General features: G+C 39.8%; 1 protein-coding gene across 2 annotated transcripts in view; it reads left to right on the top strand.

Moving 5' to 3' along the window:
- Positions 1 to 21,737, top strand: part of tpcn1 (two pore segment channel 1) — an 87,943-nt gene that overhangs the window by 15,260 nt on the left and 50,946 nt on the right. For both annotated transcript variants that reach the window (XM_073065490.1, XM_073065491.1), the window contains exons 2-3: positions 11,115 to 11,245; positions 19,382 to 19,558. In XM_073065490.1, coding sequence (XP_072921591.1) covers positions 11,115 to 11,245; positions 19,382 to 19,558 — 308 coding nt within the window. The remainder of the gene's footprint in view (positions 1 to 11,114; positions 11,246 to 19,381; positions 19,559 to 21,737) is intronic.

Below are 21,737 nucleotides of genomic sequence, written 5' to 3'. Positions count from 1 at the left end.
ACTTTGGATATAATGTTTGCACTGTAACAGAATTTACGGCGTGTTGTACTATTAATGAAATGACAAAATGAAGAAAAATTGTTTTTGAATAGTCAAGAAGAAACCCCTTGAAGAATAAATCTAAATTTGCTATATTTATGAGCTTGATGGTATATATTACAAATATTAAAATAATAATAGCTGCTAAACTTACAACCACTATTTAGAATGCTATGCATCATACCACTGGGCACACACTTCCGTTTTCTGTATGCTACTCTGTCTTAACTTGCTTAACCCTTAAGTCAATGAATAAGCCAAATTGCAAGGAACCAACATTTTGTTAGTTAATGTGTTCCTTGTTTATGAGTAGCTGTATGTAGTCCTTTCATGTTAAATAGATTCCAGAAAAATATATTAAAGCTGTACTAGCAGAATTTCCAATTTGTATCATTCAGCCAAAATCAAATGTATCAGTACATCACAAACTTTTAGCCTAGCATGGTACAGCTGGCAGAACAAGAGGTTTCAATCATTTAGCAGGCTGAAGTAGGAATTTACGTCTATTGTAATTCTGTGTACAAATTAATAAAAAGAAGTTTGGTTTTTATGTGGTTATGAGGGTTGTGTGGAATTGGATGATATAACTTCTGGTCCTTAGCAATGCAGAAGTACACAGGGCCTTGCTTTCACTTCTGTATCAATGGAACTTGCAAACATAACTGGTCTCTGCTCCGATCAATTTAATCATAGTCCTTTGAAAAAGTCATCCTATTTTTGGGAAATTCAGACAAATGGTATGTGCATGATTTCACTTGACATAATTAGGTAGATTTATCTTTATTATGTATTTAGCTTCTTAGTTGTGTAACTGAGTGTTAATTGAGTGAACAGTACAGTATTTTTCAGTCTTGTAATTTTTCTTTTAATCCTGCTTTATAAAATATTTACCATGTATTATTTGAAGTGTTATCATTTTTTCTAGCCTTCTAAAGTATTCATGTTTCATAAATTTGTGTTGAGTGCATGAATAATACTGAATAAACAGTTTGAAGAGGAAGAAAATTCCAAAGGATATTAAATAATATCTACTCTTACTCTTTAAGAATGGTGAAATATTAATCAGAATTACCAATACAAGTAAAATATTAAAGTGGGCACAGTACCAGTAAAATAGAATTATAACAAAATTTTAATTAAGCAGCAATGTATTGAAGGATAGATTGTATTCTTTGGATTAGTAAAGTAAAATCACTTTTTTTTCTATTGTTATCTTGTCCAAAATTGGTAAACAATATATTGATTGAACCAGTCAGCTCAAATACACAATGGATCAGTGAACTTTACCCACCTCCCTTCCCAATTATCCAAATACCTGTTCACCCAGATACTGATTTTATTCCTCACCCTCGACCACTATCCAACAGCTGATCCCTGCTTTAATCTTTTTGTGAACCACGTAACCCAACACTTTTTTATGCTCATGGCCATCGTTACCCTCTGATCAGCCCTGACCAGCAGCCCTAAATTTCTGATCCCTTACTGTCTCCCCACAACTAATAGACCCAGGTTTAGATGCAGACTTTTCTACAATAGGTTGAGTCCCTTAACTGGATGGATTTTTCCTCTAACATTATTATTTTACTATAAAAGAAGGAAATTCATGGTTCATTTTGAATTCAGTAGTATTTCACTTTTGGATTTAGTACGCACTCATAGAAGTGATCTTTCTGAATGTAAATGCACCGAGTAGTTTGGTATTCTCTTATGCAGTCCTTCAATATTTCAGGCTTGATAATTTCTCATTGCAGAGTTGATGGCTTTTATTCAGTCCATCATTTAAGTGTGTTTTCTTGAGATAAAAAGATCAATAAGTTGAGCTGCCTTTATCTGATAGCTCTCCAGTCATCATGTGACAATAAGTGTAGTTTCGCAGTGATCTCAACCTCCAAAAATAACCATTCCCATCCAAGTAAATGATATGCCACTAGCCAGTGTAAACATTCTTACAAAAAGAGGAAATACTGCTACTTTTGTAAGTGATTTAAACGTGGATCTGCATATTCAGGATAGAAGATTGGGGAAAGGAATTAATTCGTAATGCAGCAAAATGAATACTGATTTTCTAACTATTCAGAATGTTTTTGATGTGACTTTTTAATAAGCTTGATTGTAATAATTTAGCAAAGATATTTCCAGTTCATTGCAAGACAAAGATCATTTTCTCATGTGAAGTCCATTTGTAAATTTCCAGCAAAATTCATTAAGTAGCAATGAGATGGGGGATAGTTGAAGGAGGCCAGAATTACCACAGTCCCTGCTTAAGTCAGGGTGGTCATCACCAACAGGTTAGGCTGTAGTCTTGCTGATCAACATTTCTGTGTTTTTCGATGGTTAGACAAACTGACTGTATTTTAATAATGGGAATTCAACTTCCAGTTAAAAAGAGCTCACATCCAATGTTCATTGCACTGTAACTCTCTTGTGATGTTATTGGCCTTGCTAAAAACTGTTTGCCTGCTAGAATGTAAAAACTACTTGATAAAGCAGTGACTGACCTTGATGAAATAAAGATTAAAAGGAAGGTCATTACAGACAGTGCAGCACAGGACACCTTGATGCACTAGGAATCTCACTTCAAAAATATTGCAGCTTGGTTGATTGCCAACTTTAAACCCAGTTACACTAGTCCCAGAAAAAAAATCTTGATGACGAATTAGAACACTTGCAGTAAATTTTGTATTTCAAAGAAAGTGTATTTGGTGATTTAATTAAAATGTCAAAAGATTTCATGAAAATGTTTGTGATGCTATGGCTTTCTGGCAGTAATATTAAATTATAAAGTCAGAGAACACTACAGCACAGAAACAGACCATTCAGCCCATCTTGTCTGTGCCGAACTATCAGTCTGCCTAGTCCTGTTGACCTGCACGCAGACCATAGCCCTCCTTACCACTCCCATACATGTACCTATTCAAATTTCTCTTAAATGCTGAAATTGAACCCGCATCCACCACCTGAGCTGGCAGGTTGCTCCACATTCTCACCATTGTCTGAGTGAAGAAGTTCTTCCTCATCATATTCTCCTTAAACATTTCACTTTTCACCGTTAACATAGAAACATTGAAAACCTACAGCACAATACAGGCCCATCAGCCCACAAAGCTGTGCCGAACATGTCCTTACCTGAGAAATTACCTAGGGTTACCAATAGCCCTCTATTTTTCTGAGCTCCATATACCTGTCCAGGAGTCTCTTAAAAGACCCTATCGTATCCGCCTCCACCACCGTCGCTGGCAGCCCGTTCCACACACTCACCACTCTCTACATTAAAAAAACTTACCCCTGACATCTCCTCTGTACCTACTTCCAAGCTCCTTAAAACTGCGTTATCTTGTGCTAGCCATTTCAGCCCTGGGGAAAAGCCTCTGACTATCCACACAATCAGTGCCTCTCATTATATTATACACCTCTATCAGGTCACCTCTCATCCTCTGTCACTCGAAGGAAAAAAGGCAGAGTTCACTCAACCTATTCTCCTAAGGCATGCTCCCCAATCCAGGCAACATCCTTGTAAATCTCCTCTGTACCCTTTCTATGGTTTCCACATCCTTCCTGTAGTGAGGTGACCAGAACTGAGCACAGTACTCCAAGTGGGGTCTGACCAGGGTCCTATATACTACTACTACGTCGACTCAGGCCCAAGGAGCCAGCGTCGGGCGTGATGACAGACTCTCCACTCCTCCTCCCTCATCAATGTGTTCAGTTCATCTACATTATCACCACTATCTCCTAGGAGCGTGTTGACCATAGTCTTGGGAGGGTGCCCAGGGTTTATCCTCCCATGCTTGGGCTCCCATGTGATGACTAGGCTGGCAGGTAGCTCAGGGTGGCGTAGACAGTGCCTATATAGCTGTAACATTACCTCCCAGCTCCGAAACTCAATCCCACAATTGATGAAGCCCAATGTACCATATGCTTTCTTAACCACAGAATCAACCTGCGCAGCAGCTTTGAGTGTCCTATGGACTCAGAACCCAAGATCCCTCTGATGCTCCACACTGCCAAGAGTCTTACCATTAGTACTATATTTTGTCATCATATTTGACCTACCAAAATGAACCACCTCACACTTATCTGGGTTGCACTCCATCTGCCACTTCACAGCCCAATTTTGCATCTTGTCAATGTCCCACTGTAACCTCTGACAACCCTCCACACTATCCACAACAGCTCCACTTTTGTGTCATCAACAAATATACTAACCCTTCCCTCCACTTGTTCATCCAGGTCGTTGATAAAAATCACGAAGAGTAGGGGTCCCAGAACAGATCCCTGAGGCACACCACTGGTGACTGACCTCCATGCAGAATATGACTGGTCTGCAATCACTCTTTGCCATTTGTAGGAAAGCCAGTTCTGATCCACAAAGCAATGTCCCCTTGGATCCCATGCCTCCTTTCTTTCTCAATAAGCCTTGCATGTGGTACCTTGTCAAATGCCTTGCTGAAATCCATATACACTACATCTACTGCTCTACCTTCATCAATGTGTTTAATCACATCCTCAAAAAATTCAATCAGGCTCGTAAGGCACGACCTGCCTTTGACAAAGCCATGCTGACTACTCCTAATCATATTATGCCTCTCCAAATGTTCATAAATCCCGCCTCTCAGAATCTTTTCCATCAATTTACCAATCACTGAAGTAAGACTCACTGGTCTATAATTTCCTGGGCTATCTCTACTCCCTTTCTTGAATAATGGAACAACACTTGCAACCCTCCAATCCTCCAGAACCTTTCCCGTCCCCACTGATGATGCAAAGATCATCGCTAGAGGCTCAGCAATCTCCTCCCTCGCCTTCCACAGTAGCCTGGTGTACATCTCATCCAGTCCTGGTGACTTATCTAACGATGCTTTCCAGAAGCTCCTGCACATCCTCTTTCTTAATATCTGCATGCTTAAGCTTTTTGGTCCACTGTAAGTCATCCCTATAATCACCAAGATCCTTTTCCGTAGTTAATTCTGAAGCAAAGTACTCATTAAATACCTCTGCTATCTCCTCCGGTACCATACACACTTTTCCACTGTCACACTTGATTCATTCATGTCTCGTCCTCTTGCTCTTCACATACTTGTAGAATGCCTTGGGGCTTTCCTTAATCCTGTCCGCCAAGCCCTTCTCATGGCCCCTTCTGGCTCTCCTAATTTCTTTTGTTTTTAACCTCCTTCCTGCTAGCTTTATAATCTAGATCTCTATCATTACCTAGCTTTTTGAACCTTTTGTAAGCTCTTCTTTTCTTCTTGACAACAGACCATGACCTCTAATTGTAGTCTCATCCAACCTCTGTGGGGAAAAAACCTGCTTGCATTCACCCTTTCTATACCCTTCATAATTCTGTATGTCTCTATTATATCTTCCCTCTGAGTTCTGGGAATAAAGTCGTAACGTATTCAATCTTTCCCAATAACTCAGGTCCTCATGTCCCAGCAACATCCCTGTAAATTTTCTCTGCAGTCTTTCAATCTTATTTGCATCTTTCCTGTAAGTAGGTGACCATGGCTACACACAATATCCAAATTACACCTCTCCAATGTTTTATACAATTTCAATATAACATCCCAACTTCTGTACTTAGTACATTAATTTATGAAGGTCAATGTGCCAAAAACTTTCTTTATGACTTTTATCTACCCATGACACCACTTTCAAGGAATTATGGATCTATATTCCCAGATCCCTCTGTTCTACCGCACTCATCAGTACCCATGTCGTGCTCACCGTGTTGGTCCTTTCCAAGTGCAACACCTTATACTTGTTTGCATTAAATTCCATCTGCTACTTTTCAGCCCATTTTTCCAGCTGGACCAGACCCCACTGCAAGCTTTGATAGTCTTCCTTGCTGTCCGCTCCATCCTTAGTCTTGGTGTCCTCCACAAATTTTCTGATCAAGTTACCACATTATCATCTAGGTCATGGACCCAGCTCCAATTCTTGCAGCACACGATTAGTAACAGGCCACCAGTCAGAGAGGCAACCATCTACTACCATTTCCTGGCTTCTCCTGAATGTTTAATTCAATTTATTGCCTCATCTTGAATGCCAAGCAACTGAACCTTTTTGACAAACCTCTTGGTCAAGAAGGTTCAGTCGTTTGTGAGACCCTGCGGAAGCTTGTGAAAGGTCTTGCCAACGTCCATGTTGACAACATCCACTGCCTTGCCTTCATCAATTTTCCTCGTAACTTCCTCAAAAAAACTATAAGATTGGTTAGACACAGCACACACAATGCCATGTTGACTATCCCTAATCAGTTCCTATCTATAAATACTTACATATGCAATCCCTTAGATTATTTTCCAATAATTTCCCCTACGAACGATATAAGGCTCACTAGCCTATCATTTCTGGTTTATTCTTAGAGCCTTTCCTAAACAACAGAACAACATTAGCTATCCTTTAATCCTCTGGCACCTCACCTGTGGCTAAGCATGTCTTAAATATCTCTGCTAGGGCCCCTGTAGTTTCTGCAGTAACCTCCGACAGGGTCAAGGGAACACCTTGTCAGGCCCTGGGGATTTATTCACCCTAATTTGCCTCATGACAGCAAAGACTTCCTCCTCCGTAAACTGTATAGGGTCCACGACCTTGCTGCTGCTTCGCCTATTAAATTATACATTTTTTAAAAATTATATTCAATTTACAAAAATCTGTCAGTCTTCATGCAATTTGTAATAAACAGGTTGTAAATTTGCTTTTCTATTAAATATCTACAGCAGGATATTGCTGTAATTCTCATTTTATGTAAACCTTTTGTTTTGAAAGATTTTGGTCCTCGTAGTCCAGATTTAAACAGTGAAGAGGTGCATTTCCAAATTATGATGGCATGAGACAAAGAGGAAAAGCTGCTTATGCAGGTTCTTATGTACCCAATACTCATGTGCTTTTAGGTGTAGCATTCTTGGTTTTGGGAATAGATTAGAAGAATGACCACTGCACATGTTCTTATTGAGTAATTACCACTACTTTCAACCACCGTCACGCTCCTGGAGTACAAAAAAAATCACCCTTATCTCTTAAAATATGCTTGTTTTCCCACTTTTCCATTTTTTGGCCAAAGCATCATTTCTGTTTCTCTCTCCACTGATGCTACCTAACTACAGAGTGCTTCAAGTACTTTCGATTTTGGCTTGGATTTCTCCCTGTGGTTTTATGTTCCAGCACATGACCCACATGCTACCATTTTTGAACAACAGTTATCTTGTGATTTGGTCTTGAAAAATGATATTCTCCTATCTGGTTAGTCCAGCAACACACTACAGTATAGGCCTGCAACATCTGTGATGAGCTGCATGCTGCCCAATCTAAGCAGCTGGTCTCCCAGCTCCAAACAACCTCCTGCAACAGAGAAAGACTGCTTTAGGCTCCTCATCTCCTGCGTTCAGCTTGACAACATACTACTGATTATATTATATATGTACATCGGCCTTGACTTTTAAGCGTCTAAACTGTGGTCTTCATATGAATCCTTGGGGCAATGTCGATTTGCTGAACTTCCCTCAAGCAAGTCCGCTCACAAGATTCTTTATGCCTAGTGCCAGACTCCAACCTGCAAGTGCCTTGTGTGTCTCACTATGTATCATTTTCACCTATTCTGCTCATCCCTTGTAAACAGATATTATACAATGATGTCCTATTTCCCTTCTACTTCTCTAGCGTGGTGTTTCTTCATGATGTGGAGAGGGGAAACAGGAGACTCCTCTGATAACCTGTTAAAGACAGCATAGAAGATAAGCTGCTATTGATGGTGCTGGGCTCCCAAATTTTCTAGATTGTGAAATATTATACCAGTTAATATTTCAACAAACTTAGTTCAATTTTTTTTTAGATATTGCACATAATTTTAATAAATGAGTTGCCTCAGGACTCTGTGATCCACCCACCCATTTCCAACAGTATGGAGAGATGCCTGTACTTTTCAGGGTTCTGCTGAAGTTTGGCATGTTTTCGAAAAACTTGGTAAACTTCTATAGGTGTGTGGCGGAAAGTGTATTGACTGGCTGCATTACAGCCTGGTATAGGAACACCAATAACTTTGAGCAGAAAATCCTACAAAAGGTAGTAGATTCAGCTCAGTTCATCACAGGTAACACCCTCTCAACCACTGAGCACATCTACATAAAACTTTGATGTAGAAAAGCAGCATCCATAATTAAAGATCCTCATCACCCAGGCCATGTTCTTTTCTCACTGCTGCCATCAGATAGAAGGTACAGGTGCCTCAGGAATTGCACCACCAGGAAAGAAACAATAGAACCATAGAATATTACAGCACAGAAACAGGCCTTTTGGCCCTTCTTGGCTGCGCCAAACCATTTTTCTGCCTAGTCCCACTGACTTGCACCTAGACCATATTCCTCCCTACCCCTCTCATCCATGTATCTGTCCAAGTTTTTCTTAAATGTTAAAAGTGAGCCTGCATTCACCACTTCAACTGGCAGCTCATTCCACACTCCCACTACTCTCTGTATGAAGAAGCTCCCCCTAATGTTCCCTTTAAATTTTTCCCTTTTCACCCTTAACCCATGTCCTCTGGTTTTTTTTTTCTCCCCTAGCCTCAGTGAAAAAAGCCTGCTTGCATTCACTCTATCTATACCCATCATAATTTTATAAACCTCTATCAAATCTCCCCTCATTCTTCTACGCTCCAGGGAATAAAGTCCTAACCTATTCAACCTTTCTCTGTAACTCAGTTTCTCAAGTCCCAGCAACATCCTTGTAAACCTTCTCTGCACCCTTTTTCAACCTTATTAATATCCTTCCTATAATTAGGTGACCAAAACTGCACACAATACTCCAAATTTGGCCTCTTCAAGGTTCAAGAACATTTACTACCCCTTAACTATCAGGCTCTTGGACAAAAGAGGATAACTACACTCACTTAAGAACTCTGTTATATTGTTATTTCTTGGTCGTTATTAGTCATATCTACTTTTGCACAGTTTTAGTGTTAACATTTCCTAATGTTTACAATTTACAGTTACTATTCTATAGATTTGCAAAGTATGCCCAAAGAATCTCAGGGTTGTATATGGTGACATATACGTACTCTAGTGATAAATTTTAATTTGAGCTTAGAACTTTAGGGTGACCTTCCTCCAGTTTCCCACTGGCTTAGCTTAAATGGAGGGCATCAAAGACACTGAGCAATGATGTCATTATCCTAGGAGGCTTAACCCTTGTGTGTGATAGCATCAGTAGGATGAAGATGAGGTGTAGTGTAGGAGAGGCTAAGATGTGTGGAGGGTGTTGGTAGAGTAATAGTGTGATTAGCACTTTGTTTGTAGTTTTGTTTCTCGATATATGTGTTTGTAGAAGAGAGCATTATTTTTCGTGCTCTATCTTAGCATACCGTGTGAAATCATGAAATTTCTTCCAGTATTGTTCCATCAGAATCCTGACTTCTACTGGGCAGTTTTAATGGTAGTACTGCTGGGTCTCCAGGCCAACTCCATTTCATATTTTAGGACTCCAATGTCTGTTTGAGTATATCTAGGCTTTCTATGTCGTCTTTGGTAGCCATAGTGCATGTTACCACAGGCAATGTACCTTTAATGATTAACAACTTTGTATGATTGCTACACACTAAGATGTTGGTAGTTCTGCTGAATTGAGCTATGTCCTTTTTGAATGTTCCTGACAAACTTCATAATTATAACCATATAACAATTACAGCACAGAAACAGGCCATTTCGGCCCTTCTAGTCTGTGCCGAGCGCTTACTCTCACCTAGTCCCACTGGCCCGCACTCAGCCCATAACCCTCCATCCTTTCCTGTCCATTTACCTATCCAATTTTACTGTAAATAACAATACCAAACCTGCCTCTACCACTTCTACTGGAAGCTCATTCTACACAGCTACCACTCTCTGAGTAAAGAAATTCCCCCTCGTGTTACCCTTAAACTTTTGCCCCCAGCTCTCAAGTCATGTCCTCTTGTTTGAATCTCCCCTATTCTCAATGGAAAAAGCCTTTCTACGTCAACTCTATCTATCCCCCTCATAATTTTAAATACCTCTATCAAGTCTCCCCTCAACCTTCTATGCACCAAAGAATAAAGTCCTAACTTGTTCAACCTTTCCCTGTTTTTCACAGGATCCCAATTTATTATTGGTGCTAAACATAGCATTGTTTAGCACACCAGAAATGGGTATAATGCATTTCCAAGCTCTCGTCTTTAAACCATCAAACATTTTGAAATTCCTGTCAACCTTCACAACTGTATCACCAGTTTAATTCTCTTCCACTACTGATTAAGGCAAAATACTTACAATTAATCTCGAGCGAAGATTCCTACGTATACCCTAATATTTATTCTGTATCACCTCAACACATGCTTGTGTAGGTCCATCTGATCATCAAACCCTTCATCTGTACTTTTGTTGTAGCAGATTCACACTTTGGCGTCACTTTCTATCATCTTTAACAGCAGGTTATCTGAAACAATTCTATCCATATTCTACCATGCAATGTGCAACTTATCCTTCATCTCTGCGCTTACGATTTCCCCTTAAAACCCTCCCCGAAACACACTTTAACCAAGTATTTTTGTAACCTCTCCCAATATTGCACTGTAATATTGCACAATATTGCATCAAGTTACCTTTGATTCTTATTTCAGGGAAAAACTGAGTTATTTTACCACATTGAAGCCCCCATTGTTGTGTGTGATTGAAATAAAGTCAAATGTTTAGATTCAAGTTAGAGCTTAACTGAAACAAAACTAAGAATATGCAAGTAAGTTCTATATAATGATGCTGTTCCACACAAGATCAAACTAACTGAGTAGTGCTAATTTTTTTTAAACATTAATTTATATATCATTGTTGAAACATATTATCCAATGTTTTATCTTCCTTCTTCCCCATTGGAAGCAATAAAAAAGGACCTGCTTTTAAAAAAAAACAGCAAACAGCTGTAGGTCATCTGCTTCTAGTATTTGTAAGACAAAGTGATGACATCCCCTGTCACTAATGCACGATCAATGAAATTCAAGTCACATTTTCTTGGATAATGCTTGACCCACTTGGCCTTCTGCTACTTGAACCATCCATCTTCTCTCCCCTTAATAGATGGAGGAAGATATGATATTATCAATGCTGAAGTGGTGGCGACACCAGATGTTCGAGACTACAGAGCATGCTATGGTTCTTTGAAACAAGTCTGGGAGATGAACTATCAGGAAGCAGCAATCTACTTGCAGGTATGGTGATTTTTATGATTTGATAACCTTGCTTATATCAAGCTGTTAAAAAGAAACAATATTGAGTAGATTGGTATAAATTATGTATATGATGTAAGATGCTGGAGTTGCTGCTAGATGCAAAATTCATATTATAGTTGTTATTCATCAAATATTGCAATTAATCCTTGCAATGCTGATTCCACTTCTTTACTGCTTTTGATAGATTACTTAGCTTAATTTCAATGTCATAGAAATACTTGATTTTCTGAAGTTCATTGTAGAACATTAGAAATGAAGGTATATCCTTAAGAAAATGTGATTAGTATCTAATAGATGGAATTCAAATGTGTAGGAGTATTAAAAGACCAGGCATGAGTATTATTTGATTTTTGTGTTGTATTCCAGTTAACAACATTTCCCTAATTTTGATATTTTTTCATCTGCGTTCGTCCTTGCTTTGTTCAAGTTTTCCATTACTGTGGAAAATTTGTTCCACTGGATTGTGCACTCAACAAGAATAGTAGTAAATTTGTATTTGAAACCTGTTTCTGTAATTTAGTTCATTAATTTCATTGGGATCAATTTTCCAAAGTGGAGCTCAATTTGCTTGTGGGATCATCATATGAATAGAAGCGAATTTTAAAGTTGTTATTTCCAGGCCTTTTTGTTAATTACTGTTTGCTCTTAGTTAAGAACAAAGTTTCCTTATGTATTTTGTTATATTTATCATTATGCCTTAAGCATTGTTGTTCCTAGTAGAAGGTGCAGTCATAAGAGGCTCTCATTTCACAGTAAATTCATGAATGTTATTGCATACTGGTGGCAGAAATGGTGAATTTGGTGAGTCAAGTTTGAGTTTGTTATTGACTTTGTGAGCCTTGTATTTGCTGCAATAGAAACTAGCACTATATTAATGCTGCCTGTTGTAAGCATGCTTGAAGGACATTTTTCATCTGAACAACAGTATTGAAGCTGAATTAGACTGAATTAGCCTATTTCATCCTTTATGATTGCTGGGGTATTCACTGAAATCTGTGAATATAACATAGATTGCAGGAGTAAATAGCAGATTTCTGACCTAAATTCCCCTCATTCAACCTTGCCCTTTTGTCCTTAATACCTTTGAAACACAAAATATTACCAGTTTCATATTTAAAATATGCATACCCATTCCTCAGTCTACAAAGGAGTGCATTCCTGGAAAATGTTTCCTTGAGCAAGATTTGGTCAAATGGATTATGGATATTTTGAAACAGCATATTTCTATTTTTATGCATGGAGAGTGTTAATGTATCATTACTTTACAGCAAATGTGTTGCCCAGAGAGGCAATAACTTGATTGTAGAAGTATGTAATTTATAAGCTTATACATACTGGAACACCGTGTCAACAGCTATTTGTAAAAGGAATTTCTGAACTTCTGGTGTTGTGCTTCTTAACTTCACTGTTGAAATACCTAGACATGATTTTTAGAGTTTTCCCACTTGGTTTAGACTTGCTAGACTTACAGAAATTTATCTACTTATCTTTTCATTTCCCTTAAAACCTTGAAACTAATGAATAGTTAATTTTCTAAACTTACAGGGAGTACAGTTCAGTTTCCTGTAATCTCCTGTCATAACATAAGGGGTTCAGAATTAGAGATTAGTTATTATTATGCCAAGTCTACCTTACATGCTCGATGTACCCCTCACATGTGATTCCCAGAAATGCTCACAGTACTGCAGTAACCTAACCTGGAATTTGTATAATAGCAGTACTGCAGTAACCTAACCTGGAATTTCTACCTCCTTGTGGTCAACACCAGTCTTTCTGATTTTTGATTATTTAATATACCTCACCATGATAATTTGAAATCTAAGGCTGTTGATTTGCAGATATATTGTCCTTTGTTACATACATGAAATGTGCGATGAATTTAACTTACCAGAGGGCCATTGAACCCCTTTTCTGGAATTCAATTTTATTGAACTGAAAAGAATTGAATTTTTGTCATAGAATTCAACGCTACATTTTAAATTTGCCCTTTGAACATTCAATCAAGGACAGATTCCTACTCTACATGCAAAAAGCTGCCCCAAACATAATATAATACTGAGTGAAATCAGCCAGGCACTTTCCATCAGGAATTACCCTTGTGCAAGTGATGATTTGCAGGAAATAGTGCTGTTCCTGGAAAGTTGCATGGGAAATTAGTTTATAGGTTCGAAGGTCCACCTATATGTTACATTTCTGGAACAAGTAGGTTTTAATTAGATAACAGAACATTTTAAAGAGGCCTTCTTGAGGAAATCCTAACATGCCATGCACCCAGATAGCAACACACAAACTGCTAGAGGAACTGAGCAGGCCAAGCAGCATCTATGGGAAAGAGTGCTGTCGATGTTTCATCAGGACGGGAGAAAAAAAGATGATGAGTCAGAATTAGAAGGTGGGGGGAAGGGAGGAAGAAACACATAAGAACATAAGAAATAGGAGCAGGAGTAGGCCATCTGGCCCATCAAGCCTGCCCCGCCGTTCAATACGATCATGGCTGTTCTGTAAACTCAGCTCCATTTACCTGCCTTATCCCCATAAACTAATTTCCCTACTACGTAAAAATCTATCTAACTGTATCTTAAATATATTTAGTGAAGAAGCCTCAACTGCTTCCCTGGGTAGAGAATTCCACAGATTCACCACTCTCTGGGAAAAACAGTTTATCCTCATCTCCATCCTAAATCTTCTCCCCTGAATCTTGAGCCAATGTCCCCAGTTCTAGTCTCACCTACCAATGGAAACGGCTTTCTATCTTATCTATCCCTTTCAAAATGTTGTATGTTTCTATAAGATCTCCTCTCATTCTTCTGAACTCCAGAGAGTACAGTCCCAGGTGACTCAATCGCTCCTCATAGGTTAACTCCTTCACCCCTGGAATCAACCTGGTGAACCTCCTCTGCACTGCCTCCAAAGTCAGTATATCCTTCCTCAAGTATGGGACCAGAACTGCACACAGTACTCCAGGTGCGGCCTCACCAGTACCCTGTATAGTTGCAGCATAATCTCCCTGCTCTTGAATTCAATCCCTCTAGCGTTGAAGGCCAACATTCCGTTTGCCTTCTTAATAACTTGTTGCACCTGCAAGCCAAATTTTTGCGATTCATGAACAAGCATTCTCAAGTCCCTTTGCACAACAGCATGCTGCAATCTTTCACCATTTAAATAATAATCTGCTATTCTATTATTCCTTCCAAAGTGCATGATCTCGCATTTACCAACGTTGTATTCCTTCTGCCAGACCTTGGCCCACTCACTTAACCTATCTATTTCCCTTTACAGACTCTCCGCATCAGCTGTACAATTTGCTTTTCCACTCAGTTTAGTGTCAGCAGCAAATTTTGCTGCGCTACACTCAGTCCCCTCTTCCAAATCATCAATGTAAATGGTAAACAGCTGCGGGCCCAGGACCGACTCCTGCGGCACTCCACTCACCACTGATTGCCAACCGGAGAAACACCCATTTATACAAGGTGATAGGTGAAATGAGGAGGGGAGGGGTGAAGTAAAGAGCTGGGAAATTGATTGGTGAAAGAGATACAGGGCTGGAGAAGGAGGAATCTGATAAGAGAGGACAGAAGGCCATGGAAGAAAGAAAAGGGGGAGGAGCTCCAGAGGGAGGTGATGGGCAGGTAAAGAGATAAAGTGAGAGGGAGAAATGGGAATGGGGAATGGAGGGAGGGAGGAAATTACCGAAAGTTTGAAAACTCGTTGTTCATGCCAAAGGTTGGAGGCTAACCAGACAGAATATAAGGTACTGTTCCTCCACCTGAGTGTGGCTTTATCACGACAGTAGAGGAGGCCATGGATTGACATGTCAGAATGGGATGTGGAATTAAAATAAAGTGGCTATTGGGAGATCCTGTTTTTTCTGGTGGACGGAGCATAGGTGTTTGGTGAAGCTGTCTCTCCATCTATGTTGGGTCTCACCGATATACAAGGCCACATTGGGAGCACCGGATGCAGTATATGACCCCAACAGATTCACAGGTGAAGTGTCGCCTCACCTGGAAGGACTGTTTGTAGCCTTGAATGGTAGCTTCCTATTTGATGGCACAAGCAACGATTTCTCAAACTATTGGTAATTCCCTGCCTTCATCATTCTCCATTCCCTTTTCCCTCTCTCACCTACTCTCCTTACCTGACCATCACTTCCCTCTGGTACTCCTCCCACTTTTCTTTCCTCTATGGCCTTCTGTCCTCTCCCATCAGATTCCCCCTTCTCCAGACCTGTCTCTCTTTCACCAATCAATATCCTGGCTCTTTACTTCACTCCTCCCCGCCTCCTGGTTTCATCTATCACCTTGTGTTTCTTCCTCCCCTCCCCCTACCTTCTACCTCCGACTCCTCGTCTTTTTTTCTCCGGTCCTGATGAAGGGTCTCGGCCTGAAACATCAACTATACTCATTTTCCATAAGATGATGCTTGGCCTGCTCAGTTCCTCCAGCACTTTGTGTGAGTTGCTTGGATTTCCATTATCTACAGATTCTCTCTTGTTTGTGATTGTACACACCCAAATAGATTACTTTCAATTTAATTTCTTATTGGCTCTCCTCAGTTTCTTTCCCTGAATTATCTATCAATTATTTATTGACCCCTCCTTCCCCAGCAGGCACCACTCTTCTCTCATATCACAGGATGTCCATATCCACAACCCCTCCAACCTCAGCTTCCAACCAACCTGACCTAAACAACTCCTCAGATCCATTCAGTTCAAAAGGTTCCAGTTTGACCAGCCCCGTGGCCCCAACTGGCTCTCCTATGCGCCTCAGTATTCCCTGGCTGCAACCAAACTGGACTCCCTCCCCTCTTCTCAAAATTTGATCAAACCCCTGGTTCCAGTCCTCGTAGATATTTCCTTTCATGAAATCCATAATAGTGCTGTTATGTCAATTAGTTACAACATTGTAATAATAAGGCATGATGGAAGGTCAGCTTAATCAATTAAAGATTAAAGAATAGTGTATTGATACGTAAATCATACAAGGATATGTGTATTTGATTTTGCTATTAACTAAAGGACACTGCAGAACTGAGATGATGTATAAATGACACCTTCATTAAATTACCCTTACTGTAGTATAATTGTAAGGCAATCAATGCCCTTTGTTACTTAGAAAGCTTTGAAAGATGATGCAGATTAAAATAGTATGCGATTAAGATTGGCGAAGCAACATTCAGGAGCAATTGTAATGAGAAGAAAGAGCTACAGGAGGAGTGGAAGAGAATGTAGAATTGGAAATGCAGAAACAATTGAAAAAAGAAAGTTTGGTAGCTTTCCCTGCAGTGACCTTTGAATTGAATGAACAAGTTGTCCACTTTATTGTAAAGATACCCAGGTATCTGTGCAGGAGAGAAAGTGGCAAATATATTCACGGAAACAGAGTTTTCCACTTGAGTGTAACTAAAAGGTCACCTGGAGTCAGTGTTGACACCAGGAACAAGGATGCAATTCTTAGGTTTTGGGCAGAACCAGGGTGTGTAATGCTTGAATGTTTCCTCTTCTTGACCTGCTGCTCCCTTTAAGCTCACTGGCTTCATGAAAAATATATTATACTATTATGCAACATGTTTGAAAAAAGGGGAATAAAAGTGCATTGGGATATTAGTAGTAATAACATTCAACGGCATGGAAAACCTGATAACCTGGCACCACCTGAGGGTGCTGATCCTCAGATAATTACGGTTCTAAATTTTAATTAAAAGGGAAGATAAAACAATATAACAATGTTGGTTGATGTTATTGGAATTGACGAAAAACATTTCGCAATGTCGTGAAGAAGGAAGTACTAGTTGAAGTGTGCAAAAAAACACACATGAAGTATACATCATAGAATGAGATACATGAGAACAGTCAACTAACAGATGTGTTGCAATTTTAATTTACAAAACTAATTCATTCTATTACAACATACAAAATAACTACAGTGCAAGTCTTCATCAGACTACAGAATGTTCATCAGTGTTGCATGTAGATTTTACTTTAATAATGCCCTATTTAGTGCAATAAGCTAGTTTATTATTATCATTCATTATGTTACTGTGTACACAATAACTTGCCATATGACTAATCCTGACCGTGATATAGACTATTCAGTTTAAGATGACAGATCTTCAACACAGTGGTATGCTAGTATATGAAACATTGAATCTAATTTATGGAATGGTAAAAAATGTAAAGTCTAAGCCTACAGACATCAGAAAAACTGGCTGTGAAACCAACTTCCATCAACAAGTTCAGTGTATTTGATGTAAGAACCAGGATTCTGAAATGTAGATATTTTAGATAATCAATTTTAAGTGTCCTAATCTAAAAATAGCTATAAAAATAACGAAGCTTGGCAATACCTTGAACAAAGGTCAGGATGATTAATCAGTTCAACACTTTCTCTTTTGCAACCGCTCAACAGATGATGCCATTGCCATCACCCTCCACCTGGACAAAAAAGACACATACGTTTGGATGCTGTTCATAGACTTCAGTTCAGCATTCAAAACAATCATCCCTCAGAAACTGATTGGAAAGCTTAGCCTACTGGGCCTGAACACCTCCCTCTGCAACTGGATCCTAGACTTCCTGACTGGGAGACCTCAGTCAGTCCGGATCAGGAGCAGCATCTCCAACACCATCACACTGAGCACGGGAGCCCCCCAGGGCTGCATACTCGGTCCACTGCTGTTCACTCTGCGGACCCACGACTGTGCTGCAACACACAGTTCGAACCACATCATCAAGTTCGCCGATGACATGACCGTGATGGGTCTCATCAGCAAGAACGACAAGTCAGCTTACAGAGAGGAGGTGAAGCGGCTAACGGACTGGTGCAGAGCCAACAACCTGTCTCTGAATGTGAACAAAACAAAAGAGATGGTTGTTGACTTCAGGTGGGCATGGAGCGACCACTCCCCGCTGAACATCGACGGCTCCTCGGTAGAGATCGTTAAGAGCACCAAATTTCTTGGTGTTCACCTGGCGGAGAATCACACCTGGTCCCTCAACACCAGCTCCATAGCAAAGAAAGCCCAGCAGCGTTACTACTTTCTGTGAAGGCTGAAGAAAGTCCATCTCCCAACCCCCATCCTTATCACATTCTACAGGGGTTGTATTGAGAGCATCCTGAGCAGCTGAATCACTGCCTGGTTCGGAAATTGCACCATTTTGGATCGCGAGACCCTGCAGCGGATAGTGAGGTCAACTGAGAAGATCATCGGGGTCTCTCTTCCCGCCATCATGGACATTTACACTACACGCTGCATCCGTAAAGGAAACAGCATTATGAAGGACCCCATGCACCCCTCATACAATCTCTTCTCCCTCCTGCTGTCTGGGAAAAGGCTCCAAAGCATTCGGGCTCTCACGAACAGACTATGTAACAGTTTCTTCCCCCAAGCTATCAGACTCCTGAATACCCAGAGCCTGGACTGACACCTTGCCCTATTGTCCTGTTTATTATTTATTGTAATGCCTGCACTGTTTTGTGTACGTTATGCAGTCCTTGGTAGGTCTGTAGTCTAGTGTAGTTGATGTGTGTTTTTTCTCTGTGTTGTTTTTTACGTAGTTCAGTCTAGTTTTTGTACTGTGTCATGTAACACTATGGTACTGAAAAAGTTTGTCTCATTTTTACTATGTACTGTACCAGCAGTTATGGTCGAAATGACAATAAAAGTGACTTGACTTGTCTTGACTTTATATATTGAGTTTTCTTGGCACCAAACCCAAGTAAAGGTAATATTTAGTTGTGATGGGTAACTGCTGAAAAATATTTCAGGTTGAAGTTCTTGGTGCAGCTTACATATCACCTGGTAGTAATGCTATAAGGAGTTCTATTTTCTCTTGCACCCCTTCTGGAAAACATATCAAATTAACACACACACAATGCTGGAGGAACTCAGCAGGCCAGGCAGCATCTATGGAAAAGAGTACAGTTGACATTTCGGGCCGAGATCTTTCGGCAGAACTCAGCCTGAAACGTTGATTGTACTGGTTTCCATGGATGCTGCCTGGCCTGCTGAGTTCCTCTGGCATTTTGTATGTTGCTTGGATTTCCAGCATCTGCAGATTTTCTCTTGTTTGTGAACATGTCAAGTTATTCACAACTCTTTTCTTATCATTTTCAGGAGGGAGAAAATAATGACAAGTTTTTCACACACCCAAAAGATCAAAAAGCCCTTGGAGCCTACCTCTTTGTGCATAATCACACATTCTACGTGATGGAGTTGATTTCTGGATTACTGCTGTTGATACTCTCAATGTGCGAGGCGCCAGCTGTTCCCTCACTCCGACTGGACATTTATGTATGTTTTCTTGTAAAGTACAATTGGTTCAGTTTTATTTTATACATACTTTTTCATTATTGATTTATCATGCTTGAATTGTTTATGCAGGATATCTCTCTTATTAGTAAAACATATTATGTTAAATGATACAAATAAACTTGGCTCAGTCGAGTTGTATGAGATAGTGGTATGGAACTATCAATTGTCTTTTGTGGTCACTGAGATACCTAACTTTGTACAGTAATGGGAATTGAGGAGAACATGACTTTGAAACATAATTAATATAATAACTTGTTCTGTTTTATAGAACATAAGGGAAATAGCAATACACAAACACAAATATTGCATACAAGAAGATACCTCAACATGCATTGTTTTAAGAAGGTACAGAGTAGACAAAGTGTGGCGTGTGGCCAAGTGGTTAAGATGTTGGACTAGCGATCTGAAGGTCATGAGTTCAAGCCCCAGCAAGGCGGTGTGTTGTGTCATTGAGCAAGGCACTTAACAACACACTGTTCCAGTCCACCCAGCTGAAAATGCTGGGGGTTAACCTCGTGATAGACTGCCATCCTATCTGGTCTCTGGGGAGTCTCGTACTCTCAGTCGCTTCACGCCACGGAAACTGGTATAAGCACCGGCCTGATGAGCCTTTAAGAACAGACTTTAACTTTGAGTAGACAAAAACTGATGGGCAAAAATAAAAAGAAAATCAGACTAGGCAGAAAACCAAAGGAACAAATGAAAGAGGAGTTTTGTAGAAAACTTAGATTTAAAGTAAAAAGACACTTTTTTTTTTAAAGATTATTATAATTTTAAGATTATACTTCCTTTTTGTGGATTCCCTCACCAGCTATTCTATTGAATCCCATTCCAGGATCTGAAATAGAGTGTTCATTTTTATTATACAGATCAATCGATTTTTGGATATGAAGGGATACAATGGATGTGGATAGTGTTGGAAAGTGGCACTGAGGTAAAAGGTCAGCCATTATCTTCTGGACAGGTAGAACAGGCATGAAGAGCTGAAGGGGATACCTTTGTGTTTTTTTAAGTTATTACTCAATCCTGTAGGCAATCAAAACCTGTTCTCATAGTTTAATTGCTTGAAATCTGCACTGCATCCCATCAGAATCAATATGTCTTTTATGAGTTTTCATTCCAAGCCTAAGCACAGTTGAACATTGGGTTGTGTTCTCTGGAGCGTCAGTAGCTTGATTGACGTTTATAAGATTATGATAAGCATAGGTAGGGTAGATAGAATCTTCTTCCTAAGGTAGAAGTTTCAAATATTAGAGGACAGGTAAGAGGGGAAAAGTGCAAAGCTAATGTGTGGAGTAAGTTTTACACAGAAAGTATTAGGTGCTTGAACTGCATACTGGTGGGAGTTGTGGTAGCAGCCAGTAGTGTTTAAGAGGCTGATAGAGAGACATGAATATGCAGGGAATACAGGATATGGGTCAGATTCAGACAGAACAATTCATTTAATTTGGCATCATGTTTAGCACAAATATTGTAGGCCAAAGTGCTGTTCACAATAACAGGGATGGGGTCTAACCAAATCCTCATGCAAGTAGGACTATCCAGTCCTGGTCCTACATCTAATGATAGTAGGACATCAGGAGTGTTCTCAGCCTTGACAGATGTTTCCTTTTAGACTTCCAGAATAGGCAGCAGCTGCAATAGCAGGTTGTGGAGGCAACAGCGCAATAATGGTCTCCCTCCAAGAGTCTCACACTATTTGTGCAGAGTGAGGGATGAGCAGACTGGGAGGGTCATTAAATATCCAGGAAAATGGGGACATAGAGATTAGAATGGCGGAGTATTAAAGGATACTGTAAGTTAGTGGGAATGTTAGATTAGAGTAGGTTGGATCACAATTAAACTAAGGAGGCCTCTGATGAGAGAATGAGGTTTGTTCATTATAGAGACTACATAACAGAGTCACAGGACATTACATTCATTCTGAGACTTCTTAGGCTGAAGGCAGGAAGAAAATAACGCGATCCCTATAAAAGATCCAGTACCAATTCCATGCTGAATGACTAAAGCAACATTTTTAAGGAGAGGCAAGTAGAACAATCAAATGCAGCAATGAAGTTGTAGTTGGAAGTTATACATAATAACAGAGAGACCAGTGAAAAAAGCAGAGAGGATAAAAGCTACATAATCCCATATCTAGCCTGTTTCAGCCTAAACT

This window comes from Hemitrygon akajei, chromosome 14 (assembly GCF_048418815.1).
Source record: "Hemitrygon akajei chromosome 14, sHemAka1.3, whole genome shotgun sequence".
Classification (NCBI taxonomy): domain Eukaryota; kingdom Metazoa; phylum Chordata; class Chondrichthyes; order Myliobatiformes; family Dasyatidae; genus Hemitrygon; species Hemitrygon akajei.
Note: the sequence above shows the minus strand (reverse complement) of the source record. Positions and strands in the feature narration are given on the sequence as shown.